The sequence below is a fragment of the Pseudophryne corroboree genome, chromosome 3 (assembly GCF_028390025.1).
Source record: "Pseudophryne corroboree isolate aPseCor3 chromosome 3, aPseCor3.hap2, whole genome shotgun sequence".
NCBI classification, from domain to species: Eukaryota; Metazoa; Chordata; class Amphibia; order Anura; family Myobatrachidae; genus Pseudophryne; species Pseudophryne corroboree.
Window position 1 is genome coordinate 385095837 of NC_086446.1, and position 19024 is coordinate 385114860.

Genomic DNA, 19024 nt, shown 5'->3' on the forward strand with positions numbered 1-19024 from the left:
AACATTATCACCACATGTGGCGAAAATATGTTGCGTGGTGTGAGGCCAGGAAGGCCCCACGAAGAAATTTCAACTCGGTCGATTCCTGCATTTCCTGCAAACAGGAGTGTCTATGGGCCTCAAATTGGGGGTACATTAAGGTTCAAATTTCGGCCCTGTCGATTTTCTTCCAGAAAGAATTGGCTTCAGTTCCTGAAGTCCAGAAGTTTGTCAAGGGAGTACTGCATATACAACCCCCTTTTGTGCCTCCAGTGGCACTGTGGGATCTCAACGTAGTTCTGGGATTCCTCAAATCACATTGGTTTAAACCGCTCAAATCTGTGGATTTGAAATATCTCACATGGAAAGATGACCATGATGTTGGCCCTGGCCTCGGCCAGGCGAGTGTCAGAATTGGCGGTTTTGTCTCACAAAAGCCCATATCTGATTGTCCATTCGGACAGGGCAGAGCTGCGGACTCGTCCCCAGTTTCTCCCTAAGGTGGTGTCAGCGTTTCACCTGAACCAGCTTATTGTGGTACCTGCGGCTACTAGGGACTTGGAGGACTCCAAGTTGCTAGATGTTGTCAGGGCCCTGAAAATATAGGTTTCCAGGACGGCTGGAGTCAGGAAAACTGACTTGCTGTTATCCTGTATGCACCCAACAAACTGGGTGCTCTTGCTTCTAAGCAGACGATTGCTAGTTGGATGTGTAGTACAATTCAGCTTGCACATTCTGTGGCAGGCCTGCCACAGCCAAAATATGTAAATGCCCATTCCACAAGGAAGGTGGGCTCATCTTGGGTGGCTGCCCGAGGGGTCTCGGCTTTACAACTTTGCCGAGCTGCTACTTGGTCAGGGGCACACCCTGGCTGAGGAGGACCTGGAGTTCTCTCACTCGGTGCTGCAGAGTCATCCGCACTCTCCCGCCCGTTTGGGAGCTTTGGTATAATCCCCATGGTCCTGACGGAGTCCCCAGCATCCACTTAGGACGTCAGAGAAAATAAGAATTTACTTACCGATAATTCTATTTCTCGTAGTCCGTAGTGGATGCTGGGCGCCCATCCCAAGTGCGGATTGTCTGCAATACTTGTACATAGTTATTGTTACAAAAATCGGGTTATTATTGTTGTGAGCCATCTTTTCAGAGGCTCCGCTGTTATCATGCTGTTAACTGGGTTCAGATCACAGGTTGTACAGTGTGATTGGTGTGGCTGGTATGAGTCTTACCCGGGATTCAAAATCCTTCCTTATTGTGTACGCTCGTCCGGGCACAGTATCCTAACTGAGGCTTGGAGGAGGGTCATAGGGGGAGGAGCCAGTGCACACCACCTGATCCTAAAGCTTTTACTTTTGTGCCCTGTCTCCTGCGGAGCCGCTATTCCCCATGGTCCTGACGGAGTCCCCAGCATCCACTACGGACTACGAGAAATAGAATTATCGGTAAGTAAATTCTTATTTTATATCGTTAGCATAATATTGCAGATGCTGCGGCGGAAAAAGATGCACACATGGACCTAGCTGAACTAACTCAGAATTAGGCTGATTATTAGAATCTATAAAAGTAGGCAGTCTTTACAAATTGTCTTGCATCCCTCTATGAGCATATATTCTGGTCAGAATATGCCTTGGCCAGACTGCTCTGGAGGCACTTTGGGCCTAATTCAGACCTGAACGCTCGCAGGCGATTTTTGCACTGCTGCGATCAGATAGTTGCCGCCTACAGTGGGACTCTATTTTAGCTGTGCAAGTGTGTGAACGCCTGTGTAGCAGAGCTGTACAAACTGATTTTGTGCAGTCTCTGTGCAGCCCAGGATTTACTCAGCCGCTGCGATCACTTCAGCCTGTTCAGGACCGGAATTCTCGTCAGGATCCCTCCCTACAAACGCTTGGACGCGCCTGCGTTTTTCCAACCACTCCCAGAAAATGGTCAGTTGCCACCCACAAACGGCTTCTTCCTGTCAATCTCCTTGCGATCGGCCGTGCGAATGGATTCTTCGCACAAACCCATCGCTGAGCGGCTATCCGCTTTGTACCCGTGCAACATGCCTGCGCATTGCAGTGCATACAGATGCGCAGTTTAGACCTGATCGCAGGCTGTACGAAAACGAAGCCTAGCGATCAGGTCTGAATTACCCCCTTTGTCCCTATCATGCAGAATTGAGTTCCCCACAATAGGTCTCTCACAGCTTTCATCATCACATCAACTGTTTTTTCTCTAGTTAATAATTGTTCTTGTTTTTTTCTAGTAATGCCAAAATGAAAAGTAAGACTAGCACAGGCACTTTTCAAGAAGAAGAAGAAGAAGAAGAAGAAAAAAACATCTGTGAAAATAACACATTCTAAACTAATTGTGATAATTATTGCATTAGACTTAAATAGATGGTGTGATTTTACAAAATTCGCCTGCACGCAGAGTGGGCTTCATTTACAAAAAGCAAAAACCTCTTTGGTGATGCTGAGATCCTTGATCTGTGAAAGAGTTCTTAGATTTCTACCAAAGAGTATGCTGTTGCAAGATGGCGTCATCTGCAGGGCAGATTGTGAAAGTTCCTTCCCATACAGTTATGTAGATTTTGCAAAGGAATTGCTTTTTTTACGAGCTAATGAACTGGTAGACATATAGTCTCATCCTGTACTTTTAATGTGACATATTTTGCCTTTACAAGTTGCTCTGTACTGGAATTCGCAATTGCGTACACATCCGCAGCCTATATGCAACAACGGGGAACATTGAATGCTCAAGTAGATCTATGGCTATGCAGACTGGATGCAGCAGTAGCAACGCGCACCACATGTTTCTCTGCATACATGATCGCAGCTGAGAGCATATACATGCCCCCGAAAACAGCCATGACATGCCTGCGTTTTTACCGCCATTTCTCATTATCTTCCCTAATCGGTCACTTCCTGTTGGTCACTTCCTGTCAATCAATGAAATCTTCACTGCGAGCAGACTCTCAAAGGCAACTTTGCACATGCGCAGTGTGATTACAGCGCATGCACACTCTGTCAATAATTGCTCAATTGTGAAAACATTGTCATAGCGCTCTGAATTAGGCCCTTTGTTGTTATGGAGCTCTACTGCTACACTAGTTCCACAAAACTCATTTATATAAAAAAAATTATATGATTCATTTTAACTGCCATTAGTGCCTATGGGGGTCATTCAGACCCGATCGCACGCTTCCTTTTTTCGCAGCCGTGTGATCGGGTCTGAACAGCGCATGGATGTGGTCCGCAATGCACAGATGCATTGCCCGCCGGCGACAGCTGTCGCCAGGCAGCTACGGATAGTACGAAGAAAACGTTTGCACTGGCGAACGCAAGAAGATTGACAGGAAGAGGCCATCTGGGGGTGTCAACTCACCGTTTTCAGGGAGTGTCCAAGAAAACGCAGGCGTGCCCGGCCATTTCCAAGGAGTGTTTCTGACGTCAGCTTCGTTCAGGATCATTGCAACGGCTGAGTAAGTCCTGAGCTGTGCAGAGACTGCACAAACTTTAGTTTGTGCAGCTCTATGCACAAGCATTCGCACCTCTGCACAGCGATTACCCACCTCCCCCTGTAGGCGGCAACTACCTGATCGCTGCAGTGCAAAAAATAGCCTGCATGCGATCAGGTCTGAATGACCCCCTATATACACTGAAGTGCCAAAAGTCATGGGATAGCTGTATGTTAAGGTACGTGTAGGTAGCGCCACCATACAGTGACATCTTGGAAATGCCTAGACCTGCATCAGTTGTAATCTGACATCTCATAAGTCAGTTTGAACAACAGCTAGGCTGCTCATGGCAAGGTGACGTGAATTATTGGAGTTCGAATGGGGCATTATAGTGGGTTCCCAACGGTTGGAGCATTCCATTTCCGAAGTTGTGCAGACATTTAACATTGCTTGATCTTCAGTGTCACGTGTGTACCGGGGATAGCTTATAGAAGGCATTACCATTGGCAGCACAGTGACCAACCATGGGTGCTTAATGATCGTGACCAGCGGTGTCTGTACGGAATTGTCCATGGTAACAGATAAGTGACACTGGCTCAAATAACATCCACATTCAATGCAGGAGGTGTTAGACGAATATCCAGCAGGTCAGTGCAGCGTTCTTTAGCTTCCATGGGACATGGGAGCAGACCACCCACAAGAGTGCCACCTGTAACACTATGACACTGGACACAGTGCCTCACCTGGGCTCGTGACGTCAATAATTGGACCCTGGAGGACTGGCAACATGTGACGTAATCCGATAAGTATGGTTCCAGTTGTTTCGAACTGTTCAGGTTTAACGCAGACCCTATGTGGATGTAGACCTCAGTTGTCAACAAGGCACTGTGAAGGATGTTGGTGGTTTCATAATGGCGTGGGGTGTGTTCATGTGGCAAGGTTGGATCCGCCTGTCTACCTCAATACGTTATTGACCAGTAACTGCTATGTTGTATTGCTTATTTAAAATTAGACATCATTTAACTTGTACCACTAAATTTGTGGTATATGAGATAGTATGTCCGTGTGGCCTTGCTTATATAGGGAAAACAGAGTGCAGCTTTAAAGTGTGGATGACAGCCCATCGTTCAGCAATAAGGAAGGCCATTAGTACGGGTACGAGCGACCAGCCGGTGGCCCGTCACTTTGTGGAGGCTGCTCATAATTTATCTACATTACGCTATCGTATGATAGACCATGTCCTTCCAAGTATTAGAGGGGGGGACCGGGGAGGTAAATTATTAAGATGTGAAAGTAAGTGGATTATGAGGTTGGATACGTTGTTCTCTAAGGGATTAAATGATAAGCTTATTTTGAGCTGCTTTCAGTAATTATGTGTGTTCTATTATTCTGATCTGTGTTACCTTTTAATATATAGCTCATTGCTGTGATAGTACATTGTCCGTGAATCAGTATTTGTATGTGTTTTTTATTTTTATTTTAATTGTACACATGTGGTGGTTTAATGGTTGTCAATGATGTTTGAACATTGACACACCGGTTGAATAATTAAGTCATTTGTAAAGTCCCGGGAAGGGGTTCCCGGAAGTGAAGGGGAGTGATTTACCTGGTGTAATGGTTATATAACTGTGGTTCATTTTTGTATATGTATCCTGAAGACAAAGTAAAGCTTTGAAACGTTGATCTCAATATACGTAGTGTGGAGAATTTATTTCAGCCCAAGGAGTGCCACCAGACAGCGGAGTGTATGCGGCTAGGACAACTAGCCGGGACGGAGGATTATATATATATATCATATATATATGTATTAGAGATGAGCGGGTTCAAGATCCGAACCCCCCCTGAACTTCACGTGGTTTACACGAGTTCAAGCCAGCCTCGGATCTTCCCGCCTTGCTCGGTTAACAGACACGCGCCCGAACGTCATCATCCCGCTGTCGTATTCTCGCGAGATTCGTATTGCATATAAAGAGCCACGCGTCGCGCCATTTTCACTCGTGCATTGGAGATGATAGCGAGAGAACGTGGCTGCGTTCTCTCAGTTTCTGTGTTCAGTGTGCTGCAAATATCTGTGCTCAGGGTGCTGCAAATATATACGTTCTCTGCCTGAAAACGCTCCATATCTGTGCTGCATTGTAGTTGTGCGCAGTATATAGTAGGAGGACAGTGCAGAATTTTGCTGACCACCAGTATATATATAGCAGTACGGTACAGTAGTCCATTGCTCTACCTCTGTGTCGTCAAGTATACTATCCATATCTGTGCTGCATTGTAGTTGTGTGCAGTATATAGTAGGAGGACAGTGCAGAATTTTGCTGACCACCAGTATATATATAGCAGTACGGTACAGTAGTCCATTGCTCTACCTCTGTGTCGTCAAGTATACTATCAATATCTGTGCTGCATTGTAGTTGTGCGCAGTATATAGTATGAGGACAGTGCAGTATTTTGCTGACCACCAGTATATATATATATATATATATAGTCCAGCACAGACTCGGCACTCCCATAGAGAAACAAAGCTTGGTCCGGTGCCCTCATAACTGCATGGCAGCAGTAAATATAGAATCCTCATCAGCGGCACACAGGACACAATCACAGAGGCATTGAATGGATATCCATTCAATGCCTCTGTGATTGTGTCCTGTGTGCCGCTGATGAGGATTCTATATATATATATATATATATATATATATACAGTACAGTACAGTACGGTACAGTAGTCCATTGCTCTACCTCTGTGTCGTCAAGTATACTATCCATATCTGTGCTGCATTGTAGTTGGGTGCAGTATATAGTAGGAGGACAGTGCAGAATTTTGCTGACCACCAGTATATACATATATATAGCAGTACGGTACAGTGGGCTATTGCTATTGATATATTACTGGCATATAATTCCACACATTAAAAGATGGAGAACAAAAATGTGGAGGGTAAAATAGGGAAAGATCAAGATCCACTTCCACCTTGTGCTGAAGCTGCTGCCACTAGTCATGGCCGAGACGATGAAATGCCATCAACGTCGTCTGCCAAGGCCGATGCCCAATGTCATAGTAGAGAGCATGTAAAATCCAAAAAACAAAAGTTCAGTAAAATGACCCAAAAATCTAAATTAAAAGCATCTGAGGAGAAGCGTAAACTTGCCAATATGCCATTTGCGACACGGAGTGGCAAGGAACGGCTGAGGCCCTGGCCTATGTTCATGGCTAGTGGTTCAGCTTCACATGAGGATAGAAGCACTCATCCTCCCGCTAGAAAAATTAAAAGACTTAAGCTGGCAAAAGCACAGCAAAGAACTGTGCGTTCTTCTAAATCACAAATCCCCAAGGAGAGTCCAATTGTGTCGGTTGCGATGCCTGACCTTCCCAACACTGGACGGGGAGAGGTGGCGCCTTCCACCATTTGCACGCCCCCTGCAAGTGCTGGAAGGAGCACCCACAGTCCAGTTCCTGATATTGAAATTGAAGATGTCACTGTTGAAGTACATCAGGATGAGGATATGGGTGTTGCTGGTGCTGAGGAGGAAATTGACAAGGAGGAATCTGATGGTGAGGTGGTTTGTTTAAGTCAGGAACCCGGGGAGACACCTGTTGTCCGTGGGATGAATATGGCCATTGACATGCCTGGTCAAATTACAAAAAAAATCACCTCTTCGGTGTGGAATTATTTTAACAGAAATGCGGACAACAGGTGTCAAACCGTGTGTTGCCTTTGTCACGCTATAATAAGTAGGGGTAAGGACGTTAACCACCTAGGAACATCCTCCCTTAAATGTCACCTGGAGCGCATTCATCAGAAGTAATTGACAGGTTCAAAAACTTTAGGTGACAGCGGAAGCAGTCCACTGACAACTAAATCCCTTCTTCCTCTTGTACCCAAGCTCCTGCAAACCACACCACCAACTCCCTCAATTTCAATTTCCCCCTTAGACAGGAACGCCAATAGTCCTGCAGGCCATGTCACTGGCAATTCTGACGAGTCCTCTCCTGACTGCGATTCCTCTGATGGATCCTTGATTGGAACGCCTACTGCTGCTGTTGTTACTGCTGGCGCTGCTGTTGTTGCTGCTGGGAGTCGATCGTCATCCCAGAGGGGAAGTCGGAAGACCACCTGTACTACTTCCAGTAAGCAATTGACTGTCCAACAGTCCTTTGCGAGGAAGATGAAATATCACAGCAGTCATCCTGTTGCAAAGCGGATAACTCAGGCCTTGGCAGCTGTGTTGGTGTTAGACGTGCATCCGGTATCCGGCGTTAGTTCACAGGCAATTAGAGAATTTCTTGAGGTAGTGTGTCCCCGGTACCAAATATCATCTAGGTTCCACTTTTTTAGGCAGGCGATACCGAGAATGTACACAGACGTCAGAAAAAGACTCACCAGTGTCCTAAAAAATGCAGTTGTACCCAGTGTCCACTTAACCACGGACATGTGGACAAGTGGAGCAGGGCAGACTCAGGACTATATGACTGTGACAGCCCACTGGGTAGATGTATTGCCTCCCGCAGCAAGAACAGCAGCGGCGGCACCAGTAGCAGCATCTCGCAAACGCCAACTCGTTCCTAGGCAGGCTACGCTTTGTATCACCGCTTTCCATAAGAGGCACACAGCTGACAACCTCTTACGGAAACTGAGGAACATCATCGCAGATTGGCTTACCCCAATTGGGCTCTCCTGGGAATTTGTGACATCGGACAACGCCACTAATATTGTGTGTGCATTACAATTGGGCAAATTCCAGCACGTACCATGTTTTGCACTTACATTGAATTTGGTGGTGCAGAATTATTTAAAAAACGACAGGGGCATGTAAGAGATGCTATCAGTGGCCAGAAGAATTGCGGGCCACTTTCGGCATTCAGACACCGCGTGCCGAAGACTGGAGCAGCAGCAAACACTCCTAAACTTGCCCCGCCATCAGCTGAAGCAAGAGGTGGTAAAGAGGTGGAATTCAACCCTCTATATGCTTCAGAGGATGGAGAAGCAGCAAAAGGCCATTCAAGCCTATACATCTGCCTACGATATAGGCAAAGGAGGGGGAATGCACCTGACTCAAGCGCAGTGGAGAATGATTTCAACGTTGTGCAAGGTTCTGCAACCCTTTGAACTTGCCACACGTGAAGTCAGTTCAGACACTGCCAGCCTGAGTCAGGTCATTCCCCTCATCAGGTTTTTGCAGAAGCAGCTGGAGAGATTGAAGGAGGAGCTAAAATGGAGCGACTCCGCTAGGCATGTGGGACTTGTTGTCACGTCTGGCAGGGTTTGAGGATCCGGCAGCTGAGATTTGCCCGAGGAGGTAGCAGGCTGTGAATGAACCAGATGAGGGGGCTGGATATAGTTCCTTCACATGGGACACGGAGCAATGAAGAACGTAGGTGAGGTTTGAGAGTCAATGGAAAGTATTTATTATGTACAGGGCTGAGGTAGAGAACCGAGGCTGAAGCACAATGGTTAAAGACGTGGCTGGAGGTGAAGAACTGCGGACTGTGATTCGAAAGACGAGACTGTAGATGATGAACTGTGGAACTGTGGATGGTAGTTGAAAACGTGGCTGGAGACAAGGACTGTGGACTGTGGTTTGGAAAACGAGGCTTGAAGATAATAATCTGCAGGCTGTGGTCAGTGGTACAAAGGCGTGGCTGGTGAAGGAGATCTGTGGAGTGTGGCTTGAAAGACGAGGCAGAAGACCCGGGGCCGACTGTGCCCAAACAGTCTTACTGGACCGGGTTTTCCAGGAGCGCTTCCACAGGCAGTAGCAGGCAAGAAACGGCAGGGCTGCAGCAGCAACAGAGAACCGACCAAGCAGGATCAGGAGGAACCAAGATACAGCAGGAATCCTGGGAGCACAGGCTAAAGCACCTACAACAGGGTTGTAACTTGAAGCACTGGCATCCCTGTCCTAAACCAGCCCCCTTTTATAGGGAGAGCTTCCCCTGGATTGGCTGGAAGAAACAGGAAACAGGAACTATGCTTAAAACTTGGTCTCCAACATGGCGGCGCCCAGTAATGCAGACCTTTTTGCAAAGCCACATTGCTCACTGCCCCTGGTCTCCAAGCAACGGTTCAGCAAGAGCGACCCGCTGTAGCGGCGTCCCGCCGCCACGAGCGGACCCCCTCACCGCCGCTACTGCTGCCCACGGATCCGGCGCAGCAGCCCACCTCCGCCGCTGCCCGCACAACGCCAAGGAAGCCAGCCCCGCGGCCCCAGCGTACCGGTAAGACTCCGGACGCTGACAGTACCCCCCCTTTGCGGGTGGACTCCGGACACCTATGTGGTTTAGTTGGAAACTTGGCATGAAATGTCCGAAGAAGTCTTGGAGCATGGACATCCTCTGCATCTACCCAAGATCTCTCCTCTGGTCCATACCCCTTCCAATCAACAAGGTACTGGATGCGACCATAACGTCTGCGAGAATCAAGGATCTTGTGAATCTCAAATTCATCTCCATGTGCTGATTGGATCTTGGGTGATTTAGGCAGAGCGGCTCTGAACCGATTAAGTACCAGTGGTTTTAAGAGAGAAATATGAAATGCATTAGGAATTCTTAACTGCAGAGGTAATTTCACTTTGTAAGCCACAGGATTCAACACTCTTTCGATTGGGTAAGGCCCAATAAATCTGGGAGCAAACTTTTTTGTAGGAACCTTTAATCTTAGGTTACGTATGGAAACCCAAACCCGATCTCCTACCTTAAGGCTTGGTACAGCTTTTCGTTTCAGATCTGCATAGGTCTTATATCTCTTGGATGTCTTGAGCAAAGTCTTGTGAACTTGTTTCCAGGCTTCAGTAAAGTAAGTTGACGAAGTGTTGACTCTGCGGCCGGAACCTCGAGCGTAGGCAGAAGTTGGAAGTCAGGAACTCTTGGATGGTAACCATAATTAATGAAGAATGGAGAAGATTTTGTGGCAGAGTGATAAAGATTGTTATGGGCAAATTCTGCGAACGGGAGGAAGTCCAGCCAGTCGTCCTGTGAGGAGGACATGAATAAACGCAGAAAAGTCTCCAGATCCTGGTTCACTCTCTCTGTTTGACCATCCGTTTGAGGATGATATCCTGAGGAGAAGTTTAATTTCACGCCAAGAGCAGAACATAGGGATCTCCAAAACCTGGCCACAAATTGAGGACCTCTATCAGACACGATTTCCTGGGGTAGACCATGGAGTCGAAAGATCTCTGCTATAAACAATTTTGCCAACTGGGATGCAGATGGAAGATTAGCCAGAGGAGCAAAGTGTGCCATTTTAGAGAATCGGTCAACTATGACCCATACGGTGTTCCGCCCACCAGACATAGGTAAATCTGTAATAAAGTCCATAGAAATATGCGTCCATGGTCTTAGTGGTACCGGCAAAGGATGGAGTAACCCGGCTGGTGGACCTTTGGGACTTTTATGCTGGGCACATTTTGGACAGGCAGCTACGAATTCCTGAACGTCAGTCCTGAGATGAGGCCACCAGTAGGAGCGCTGAATGAATTTAAGTGTCTTATGACCGCCCGCATGGCCCATAAAGGAGGAGGAGTGAGCCCATGTAAGAAGTTTTTTTGCGAAGATTTGGTGCAACGAAGATCTTCCCTGGAGGAGGAAGTGGAGAGGTATTAGTTGCAGAAAAAGAGGTGGATTCCAGGATAAATTGCTCTTTTGAACGGTCAGAGGGTTCTTCTGAACTTAGGGAGCGAGATAATGCATCTGCCTTTTTGTTGAGGGAACCTGGTCGGTAACTGAGTTTAAAATTAAAACGGGTAAAGAAGAGTGCCCATCTTGCTTGGCGTGGGTTCAGACATCGGGCTGACTGTAGATACAGGAGGTTCTTGTGATCCGTGGTCACCGAAATTTGATGCTGAGCTCCCTCCAACAAATACCTCCACTCCTCAAAGGCCAACTTAATTGCCAGTAATTCCTGTTCCCCAATAGCGTAATTCTGTTCAGCGGGGGAGAATCTTCGCGAGAATAACACACAAGGATGGACCTTCTTGTCCTCGAAAAGCTGGGATAATACTGCTCCTACTCCTACAGTAGAGGCATCAACCTCCACCAAGAACGGACGGCTGAGATCGGGTTGTCGAAGAACTGGAGCAGTCGTGAAGGCCTCCTTTAAAGATGAAAAAGCCTCCAAAGCCTCCGGAGACCACTTGGCAGGATCAGCTCCCTTCCTAGTTAATGCGGTTATAGGAGCTATGACAGAAGAATAATTTTGAATGAATCTTCGGTAGAAGTTAGCAAACCCCAGGAAACGTTGAATTCCTTTAAGGGTAGCTGGAAGTGCCCAATCCTGAATCGCCTGGACTTTAGCGGGGTCCATCTGTAACCTCTGCCCTGAAAGAATGTAACTGAGGAATGGAATCGTGGGTACTTCAAAGGTGCACTTCTCTAATTTACAGAATAACTGATTCCTTCGTAAACGAGTTAACACTTCTTTGACTTGTTCCCGGTGGGTCTTCAGATCCCTAGAAAAAATGAGGATGTCATCCAGATACACTACCAAGCAGTCATAGAGGAGATCTCTGAAGATTTCGTTAACGAACTCTTGAAAGACGGCTGGGGCGTTACATAGGCCAAAAGGCATTACCAGGTATTCATAATGGCCGTCGCCATTTGTCCCCTGGGCGAATACGTATAAGATTGTAGGCCCCCCGTAAGTCCAACTTAGTAAAAACAGTAGCTCCTTTAACACGGTCGAACAGTTCTGGAATCAGAGGTAACGGATATCTGTTCTTAATTGTTATGTCATTGAGACCTCTATAGTCAATACAGGGCCGCAACCCCCCATCCTTCTTTTTGACGAAGAAAAACCCTGCTCCAGCCGGAGATGTAGAAGACCTGATGAACCCTTTCTCCAAGTTCTCCCGTATATACTCCGACATGGCCTGTGTCTCGGGAAGTGAGAGAGGGTAAATTCGACCTCGGGGAGGAGTCTTACCGGGTACTAGCTCAATGGGACAATCCCAAGTACGATGCGGAGGCAAGGTGTCCGCCCCCATGCTTACTGAAAACATCTTGAAAAGATTGGTACTCCACAGGAAGGCTGGAAGGGTTGGAAGAACAGAGAGGTCTAACTGAAGGTAAACAGTTCTGAAAGCAGTCTTGTCCCCAAGAGAGAACATCCATAGTTTGCCAATCAATGTGGGGATTGTGTCTGATTAACCATGGAAACCCTAGGATTAGTTCATGAGAGTCTTTAGGAATTACAAGGAAAGAGATTTCTTCTGAATGGAGAACTCCGACCTTCATCTTGAGAGGAATAGTACGAAAGGATATAATTGTTATGCACACCAGTGCTAACAGGAGTATACCGGTGTATGAACAGAGAGGGAAGCGAAGCAAACGAACTCACAGACAGTATAACATAACATACACAGGAGGTGATGGAATAACTAATAAACACAAAGTGAACGGAGAAGCCCAAAGGCTCAGGAATTGGGTGTCTCCCTAGTGTCAGGAATGCTCAGATGGAATAGAGCGGACAATGAAGCGATGTGTAGTGATTTAACATGTGGAGCACCTGAAATGATGTTGCTAAGAGCAACAGAGAAAACCCCAAAGGGTTACCAACGGGTGTGGGAATAAACTCCTTGGTCAGAGATAGAACTATAGACACAAGGAGAGTATCCACAATCCTAACCCCCACTTGCAGGGCACAGGTTCAGCTTACTGCCACTAAACTGACACCTGGACGCCCTGCACAGTGAGGGAGGATTAAGCAAGCAGGTCTGAGAGTACAGCCGCAAACCTGCTGGGTTCACAGAATAGCAAAAGAACCCCAGCAGGTCAAACAACTGACTCCAGTCTTACTGCTAGGTCCGGATTGGCAGAATGAAGTACCGAATCCCAAGGCCTATTCGCAGTAAGCAACAAGTAAATACAAAGTCACACAGTACTAGCTAACTCTCTGGAACTGACTAACAAATAAAGATTCAGCAGCATTTGCCTAGCCTGAGAGGATGGTTTATATAGCAGGTGCTGTCCACGCCCCACTCAGACCTCACAGACTGTGAGCACAAAACCAGCGCCGGATTCCCTGCCGTGCACAGAGCCTGTAACCACTACACAGTAAAAACCCGGACCGGAGTATCAGCTGCGCTCTGGTTACTTCGCTAACACTTGCCTCCCGGTTGCCATGGCGACGTGGCAGCACAGAGCAGGAGATCCTAACAATAATACCCTCTGGGATATAACTTCCATCCACTGCGGTAACAGAAATGGTACGATCCAAAGGAACCGTTTGTATTCCAGATCGTTTGACCACAGCTGACGTAATGAAGCTTTCGGCGGCTCCGGAGTCGAGTAGTGCAGGGATGAGAAGAGAAGAAGAAGGGAGCTCCAATTGGACAGACTCTTTCTTGGTATGTAATTCTGAGAATTCTCCTAGCTTGACCTCTCCAGCACAAACTAGGAGCGGGCGTTTCCCGGACGTAGACTGCAAGTTTTAACAAAGTGATCAGATGCACCACAATACAGGCAGAGGTTCCCTTGTCGCCGTCTCTGACGTTCTTCATTGGAGAGGTGGGAGCGATTAATCTGCATGGGTTCTTCCACAGTTGGTGATGATGGTATTGATGGAAGAACAACTCTAGGCTTAGGGCGATCTGACCGCAACCTCTCCATACAGCGTTCTCTGTACCTCAGATCTAACTTATTGCATAAAGAAATTAGTTTATCCAACTTATCAGGTACGTCCTGAGTTGCGAGGTCATCTGTGATCTTTTCGGAGGGACCGCTCCAGAAAGCTGCAATGAGAGCCTCCTCATTCCAGTTCAGTTCTGAGGAAAGGGTGCGAAACTGGATCACGTACTGACTGACCGTACGCGTGCCCTGACGCAGGCGCAGGATCTCCAATGAGGCGGCAGAAGTCCTGCCCGGTTCGTCGAAGATTCTTCGAAAGGTGGCCATGAATTCTGGATAGTTAGATAAGATGGGATCCATCCTCTCCCACAAAGGTGAAGCCCATTCCAAAGCTTGCCCGGTAAGTAAAGAAATTATGTAGGCTACTTTGGTTCGTGCTGATGGGAAGTTGGCCGACTGTAGTTCGAACTGGATTTCGCACTGGTTAAGAAACTCGCGGCATTGTTTTGGATTCCCATCAAATTTACTGGGAGGTGGCAAATGCAAACGTGGAAGTGGTACTGGTACAGAAGGAAGCGGGACCGGAAGTGCCAATGTGGGAGCAGCTGTAGATACTTGAGGGGCCGTCATGGCAACACAGAGAGAATCGAGACGTTCGGACATACTCTGCATGAACTGCACGATTTGAGATTGTGTGGCCTCCTGCTTACTTAAGCGAGACCAGATATCTGCAGTTGAATCCCCTCCTGAGGCCTGATCACCCGTCGAATCCATTGGGTCAGTGCTTCCTGTCACGTCTGGCAGGGTTTGAGGATCCGGCAGCTGAGATTTGCCCGAGGAGGTAGCAGGCTGTGAATGAACCAGATGAGGGGGCTGGATATAGTTCCTTCGCATGGGACACGGAGCAATGAAGAACGTAGGCGAGGTTTGAGAGTCAATGGAAAGTATTTATTATGTACAGGGCTGAGGTAGAGAACCGATATACAAAAAAGTACCAGCGCTAGGAGTTGTATCACCAATTATTCAATAAGTCAAATACCACTGGATCAGTTATAGTATTTAATAATGAACATGATTATCACACACATTAAAAACGTGAGAATAAAAGATATTAAGAAATATTGACCATACAAATAAAAATAAAGATAAAAATTGGCTCTGAGGTAATAATTAATTCAAATTGCTGATAAGGACCCAACCATTATTTTAGTGATCCCGGACTTATTAAGGTGCAGATTTCCTCCTCCTTAGATTATTATGCAGTCAGCTGGTAATACCCTTATTAGTACCTCTCACACAGTTCCATATAAAGATGGTACCAATTGCTCGTCTGTGTAGATATTCAAGGGGTTTCCATATTCTTGTTGGTTATGCTGAAAAGGAGTGGTTTTAAAGGTCTGGTCCTTGGAAATCCAAGTAGGCAGAGAAGTCCTTATCTGGATCAAGCTGGACAAAGGTTGGGATTCCACAGCAGTGCCTTATATGCTTCAGAGGATGGAGGAGCAGCAAAAGGCCATTCAAGCCTATACATCTGCCTACGATATAGGCAAAGGAGGGGGGAATGCACCTGACTCAAGCGCAGTGGAGAATGATTTCAACGTTGTGCAAGGTTCTGCAACCCTTTGAACTTGCCACACGTGAAGTCAGTTCAGACACTGCCAGCCTGAGTCAGGTCATTCCCCTCATCAGGCTTTTGCAGAAGCAGCTGGAGAGATTGAAGGAGGAGCTAAAACGGAGCGATTCCGCTAGGCATGTGGGACTTGTTGTCACGTCTGGCAGGGTTTGAGGATCCGGCAGCTGAGATTTGCCCGAGGAGGTAGCAGGCTGTGAATGAACCAGATGAGGGGGCTGGATATCGTTCCTTCGCATGGGACACGGAGCAATGAAGAACGTAGGTGAGGTTTGAGAGTCAATGGAAAGTATTTATTATGTACAGGGCTGAGGTAGAGAACCGAGGCTGAAGCACAATGGTTAAAGACGTGGCTGGAGGTGAAGAACTGCGGACTGTGATTCGAAAGACGAGACTGTAGATGATGAACTGTGGATGGTAGTTGAAAACGTGGCTGGAGACAAGGACTGTGGACTGTGGTTTGGAAAACGAGGCTTGAAGATAATAATCTGCAGGCTGTGGTCAGTGGTACAAACGCGTGGCTGGTGAAGGAGATCTGTGGAGTGTGGCTTGAAAGACGAGGCAGAAGACCCGGGGCCGACTGTGCCCAAAGAGTATTACTGGACCGGGTTTTCCAGGAGCGCTTCCACAGGCAGTAGCAGGCAAGAAACGGCAGGGCTGCAGCAGCAACAGAGAACCGACCAAGCAGGATCAGGAGGAACCAAGATACAGCAGGAATCCTGGGAGCACAGGCTAAAGCACCTACAACAGGGTTGTAACTTGAAGCACTGGCATCCCTGTCCTAAACCAGCCCCCTTATATAGGGAGAGCTTCCCCTGGATTGGCTGGAAGAAACAGGAAACAGGAACTATGCTTAAAACTTGGTCTCCAACATGGCGGCGCCCAGTAATGCAGACCTTTTTGCAAAGCCACATTGCTCACTGCCCCTGGTCTCCAAGCAACGGTTCAGCAAGAGCGACCCGCTGTAGCGGCGTCCCGCCGCCACGAGCGGACCCCCTCACCGCCGCTACTGCTGCCCACGGATCCGGCGCAGCAGCCCACCTCCGCCGCTGCCCGCACAACGCCAAGGAAGCCAGCCCTGCGGCCCCAGCGTACCGGTAAGACTCCGGACGCTGACACTTGTGGATGGAGCCCTTCATTCGCTTAACCAGGATTCACGGGTGGTCAATCTATTGAAATCAGAGCACTACATTTTGGCCACCGTGCTCGATCCTAGGTTTAAAGCCTATGTTGTATCTCTCTTTCCGGCAGACACAAGTCTGCAGATGTTCAAAGACCTGCTGGTGAGACACTTGTCAAGTCAAGCGGAACGTGACCCGCCAACAGCTCCTCCTTCATTTTCTCCCGCCACTGGAGCTGCCAGGAAAAGGATCAGATTTCCAAAACCACCCGCTGGCGGTGATGCAGGGCAGTCAGGAGCAAGCACTGACATCTGGTCCGGACTGAAGGACCTGCCAACAATTACTGACATGTCGTCTGCTGTCACTGCATATGATTCTGTCACCACTGAAAGAATGGTGGAGGATTATATGAGTGACCGCATCCAAGTAGGCACGTCAGACAGTCCGTACATATACTGGCAGGAAAAAGAGGCAATTTGGAGGCCCTTGCACAAACTGGCTTTATTTTACCTAAGTTACCCCCCCCTCCAGTGTGTACTCCAAAAGAGTGTTTAGTGCAGCCGGTCACCTTGTCAGCGATCGGCGTACGAGGTTACTTCCACAAAATGTGGAGAAGATGATGTTCATCAAAATGAATTATAGTCAATTCCTCCGTGGAGACATTCACCAGCAATTGCCTCCAGAAAGTACACAGGGACCTGAGATGGTGGATTCCAGTGGGGACGTATTAATACTCTGTGAGGAGGGGGATGTACACAGTGAAAAGGGTGATGAATCGGAGAATGAGGAGGAGGTGGACATCTTGCATCTGTAGAGCCAGGTTGTGCAAGGAGAGATTGATTGCTTCTTTTTTGGTGGGGGCCCAAACCAACCAGTCATTTCAGCCACAGTCGTCTGGCAGACCCTGTCGCCGAAATGATGGGTTTGTTAAAGTGTGCATGTCCTGTTTATACAACATAAGGGTGGGTGGGAGGACCCAAGGACAATTCCATCTTGCACCTCTTTTTTTTTTTATTTATCTTTGCATCATGTGATGTTTGGGACTAATTTTTTTAAGTGCCATCCTGTCTGACACTGCAGTGCCACTCCTAGATGGGCCAGGTGTTTGTGCCGGCCACTTGGGTCGTTTAGCTTAGTCATCCAGCGACCTCGGTGCAAATTTTAGGACTAAAAATAATATTGTGAGGTGTTCAGAATAGACTGGAAATGACTGGAAATTGTGGTTATTGAGGTTAATAATACTATGGGATCAAAATTACCCCCAAATTCTATGATTTAAGCTGTTTTTGAGGGTTTTGTGTAAAAAAACACCCAAATCCAAAACACGCCCGAATCCGACAAAAATTTTTCAGGGAGGTTTTGCCAAAACGCGTCCGAATCCAAAACACGGCCGTGGAACCGAATCCAAAACCAAAACACAAAACCCGAAAAATTTCCGGTGCACATCTCTATATATATAATCAGGCATTGTCATATTCTCACAGATTCCAGTGGAAACAGGACATGAGAGTGGACAAAACAAGGAATGGCATTACAGCAGCACTGTGTCCAAGCTACCTGCTATAAAGGACAAAAAGCCTATAAGGAAGAAGACTGCATCCTGTACTCGTATAATGCATCAACCACAGACATCAATAACAGGTATTATGAGCTCTGGTGTAATGAAAATTACATTGTAGTATCTGTGCTCAGACAATGGCTTTGAGATGTTCATCTTAGCATAATGTTAAAGACATCATTAGTGAGCATACCTGATTTTTCTAGTATTTGCATATTCTGGTGTTTTTATTTTATAGTCCATTTTGAAGGCACATATATTTCAATTAGGAATATATAGTTGTAAATTAGATGTCTCTTACATCCTAGGGAATACTGTGAATCCATTTAGTAAGATGGGTTATAGACGGTTCCACTAGGAGCCTTCTGCACTTTAAGAAATTGATAGTGTGGTCTGGCTCCTGCGTCTATGCCCCTCCTACCAGACTCAGTTTAGAAAATGTGCCCGGAGGAGCCGGTCACGTCTCTGGAAGCTCCTGGAGAGTTTTCTGCATTTATTTTTCTGTTTGTTATTTTGAGGAAGGACTGGTTGGCACCAGCCTGCCTACTTCGTGGGACTTGGAGGGGGGGGGGGGGACACGACGCAACCTCTCTCAGGGTTAATGGTTCCGTTCCTCGCTGACAGGACACTGAGCTCCTGAGCGAACTATTCACAAGCCCCACCACGGCGAGCGTACATTCCCGCAGCACGCCGCCACCCCTAACAGAGCCAGAAGAATGAAGAGTGGTGAGTA

General features: G+C 47.3%; 1 protein-coding gene across 1 annotated transcript in view; it reads left to right on the forward strand.

Annotated features, from left to right (window-relative positions):
* Positions 1-19024, forward strand: part of MARCHF10 (membrane associated ring-CH-type finger 10) — a 225104-nt gene that overhangs the window by 78974 nt on the left and 127106 nt on the right. The window contains exon 4 of the mRNA XM_063960018.1: positions 18218-18374. Coding sequence (XP_063816088.1) covers positions 18218-18374 — 157 coding nt within the window. The remainder of the gene's footprint in view (positions 1-18217; positions 18375-19024) is intronic.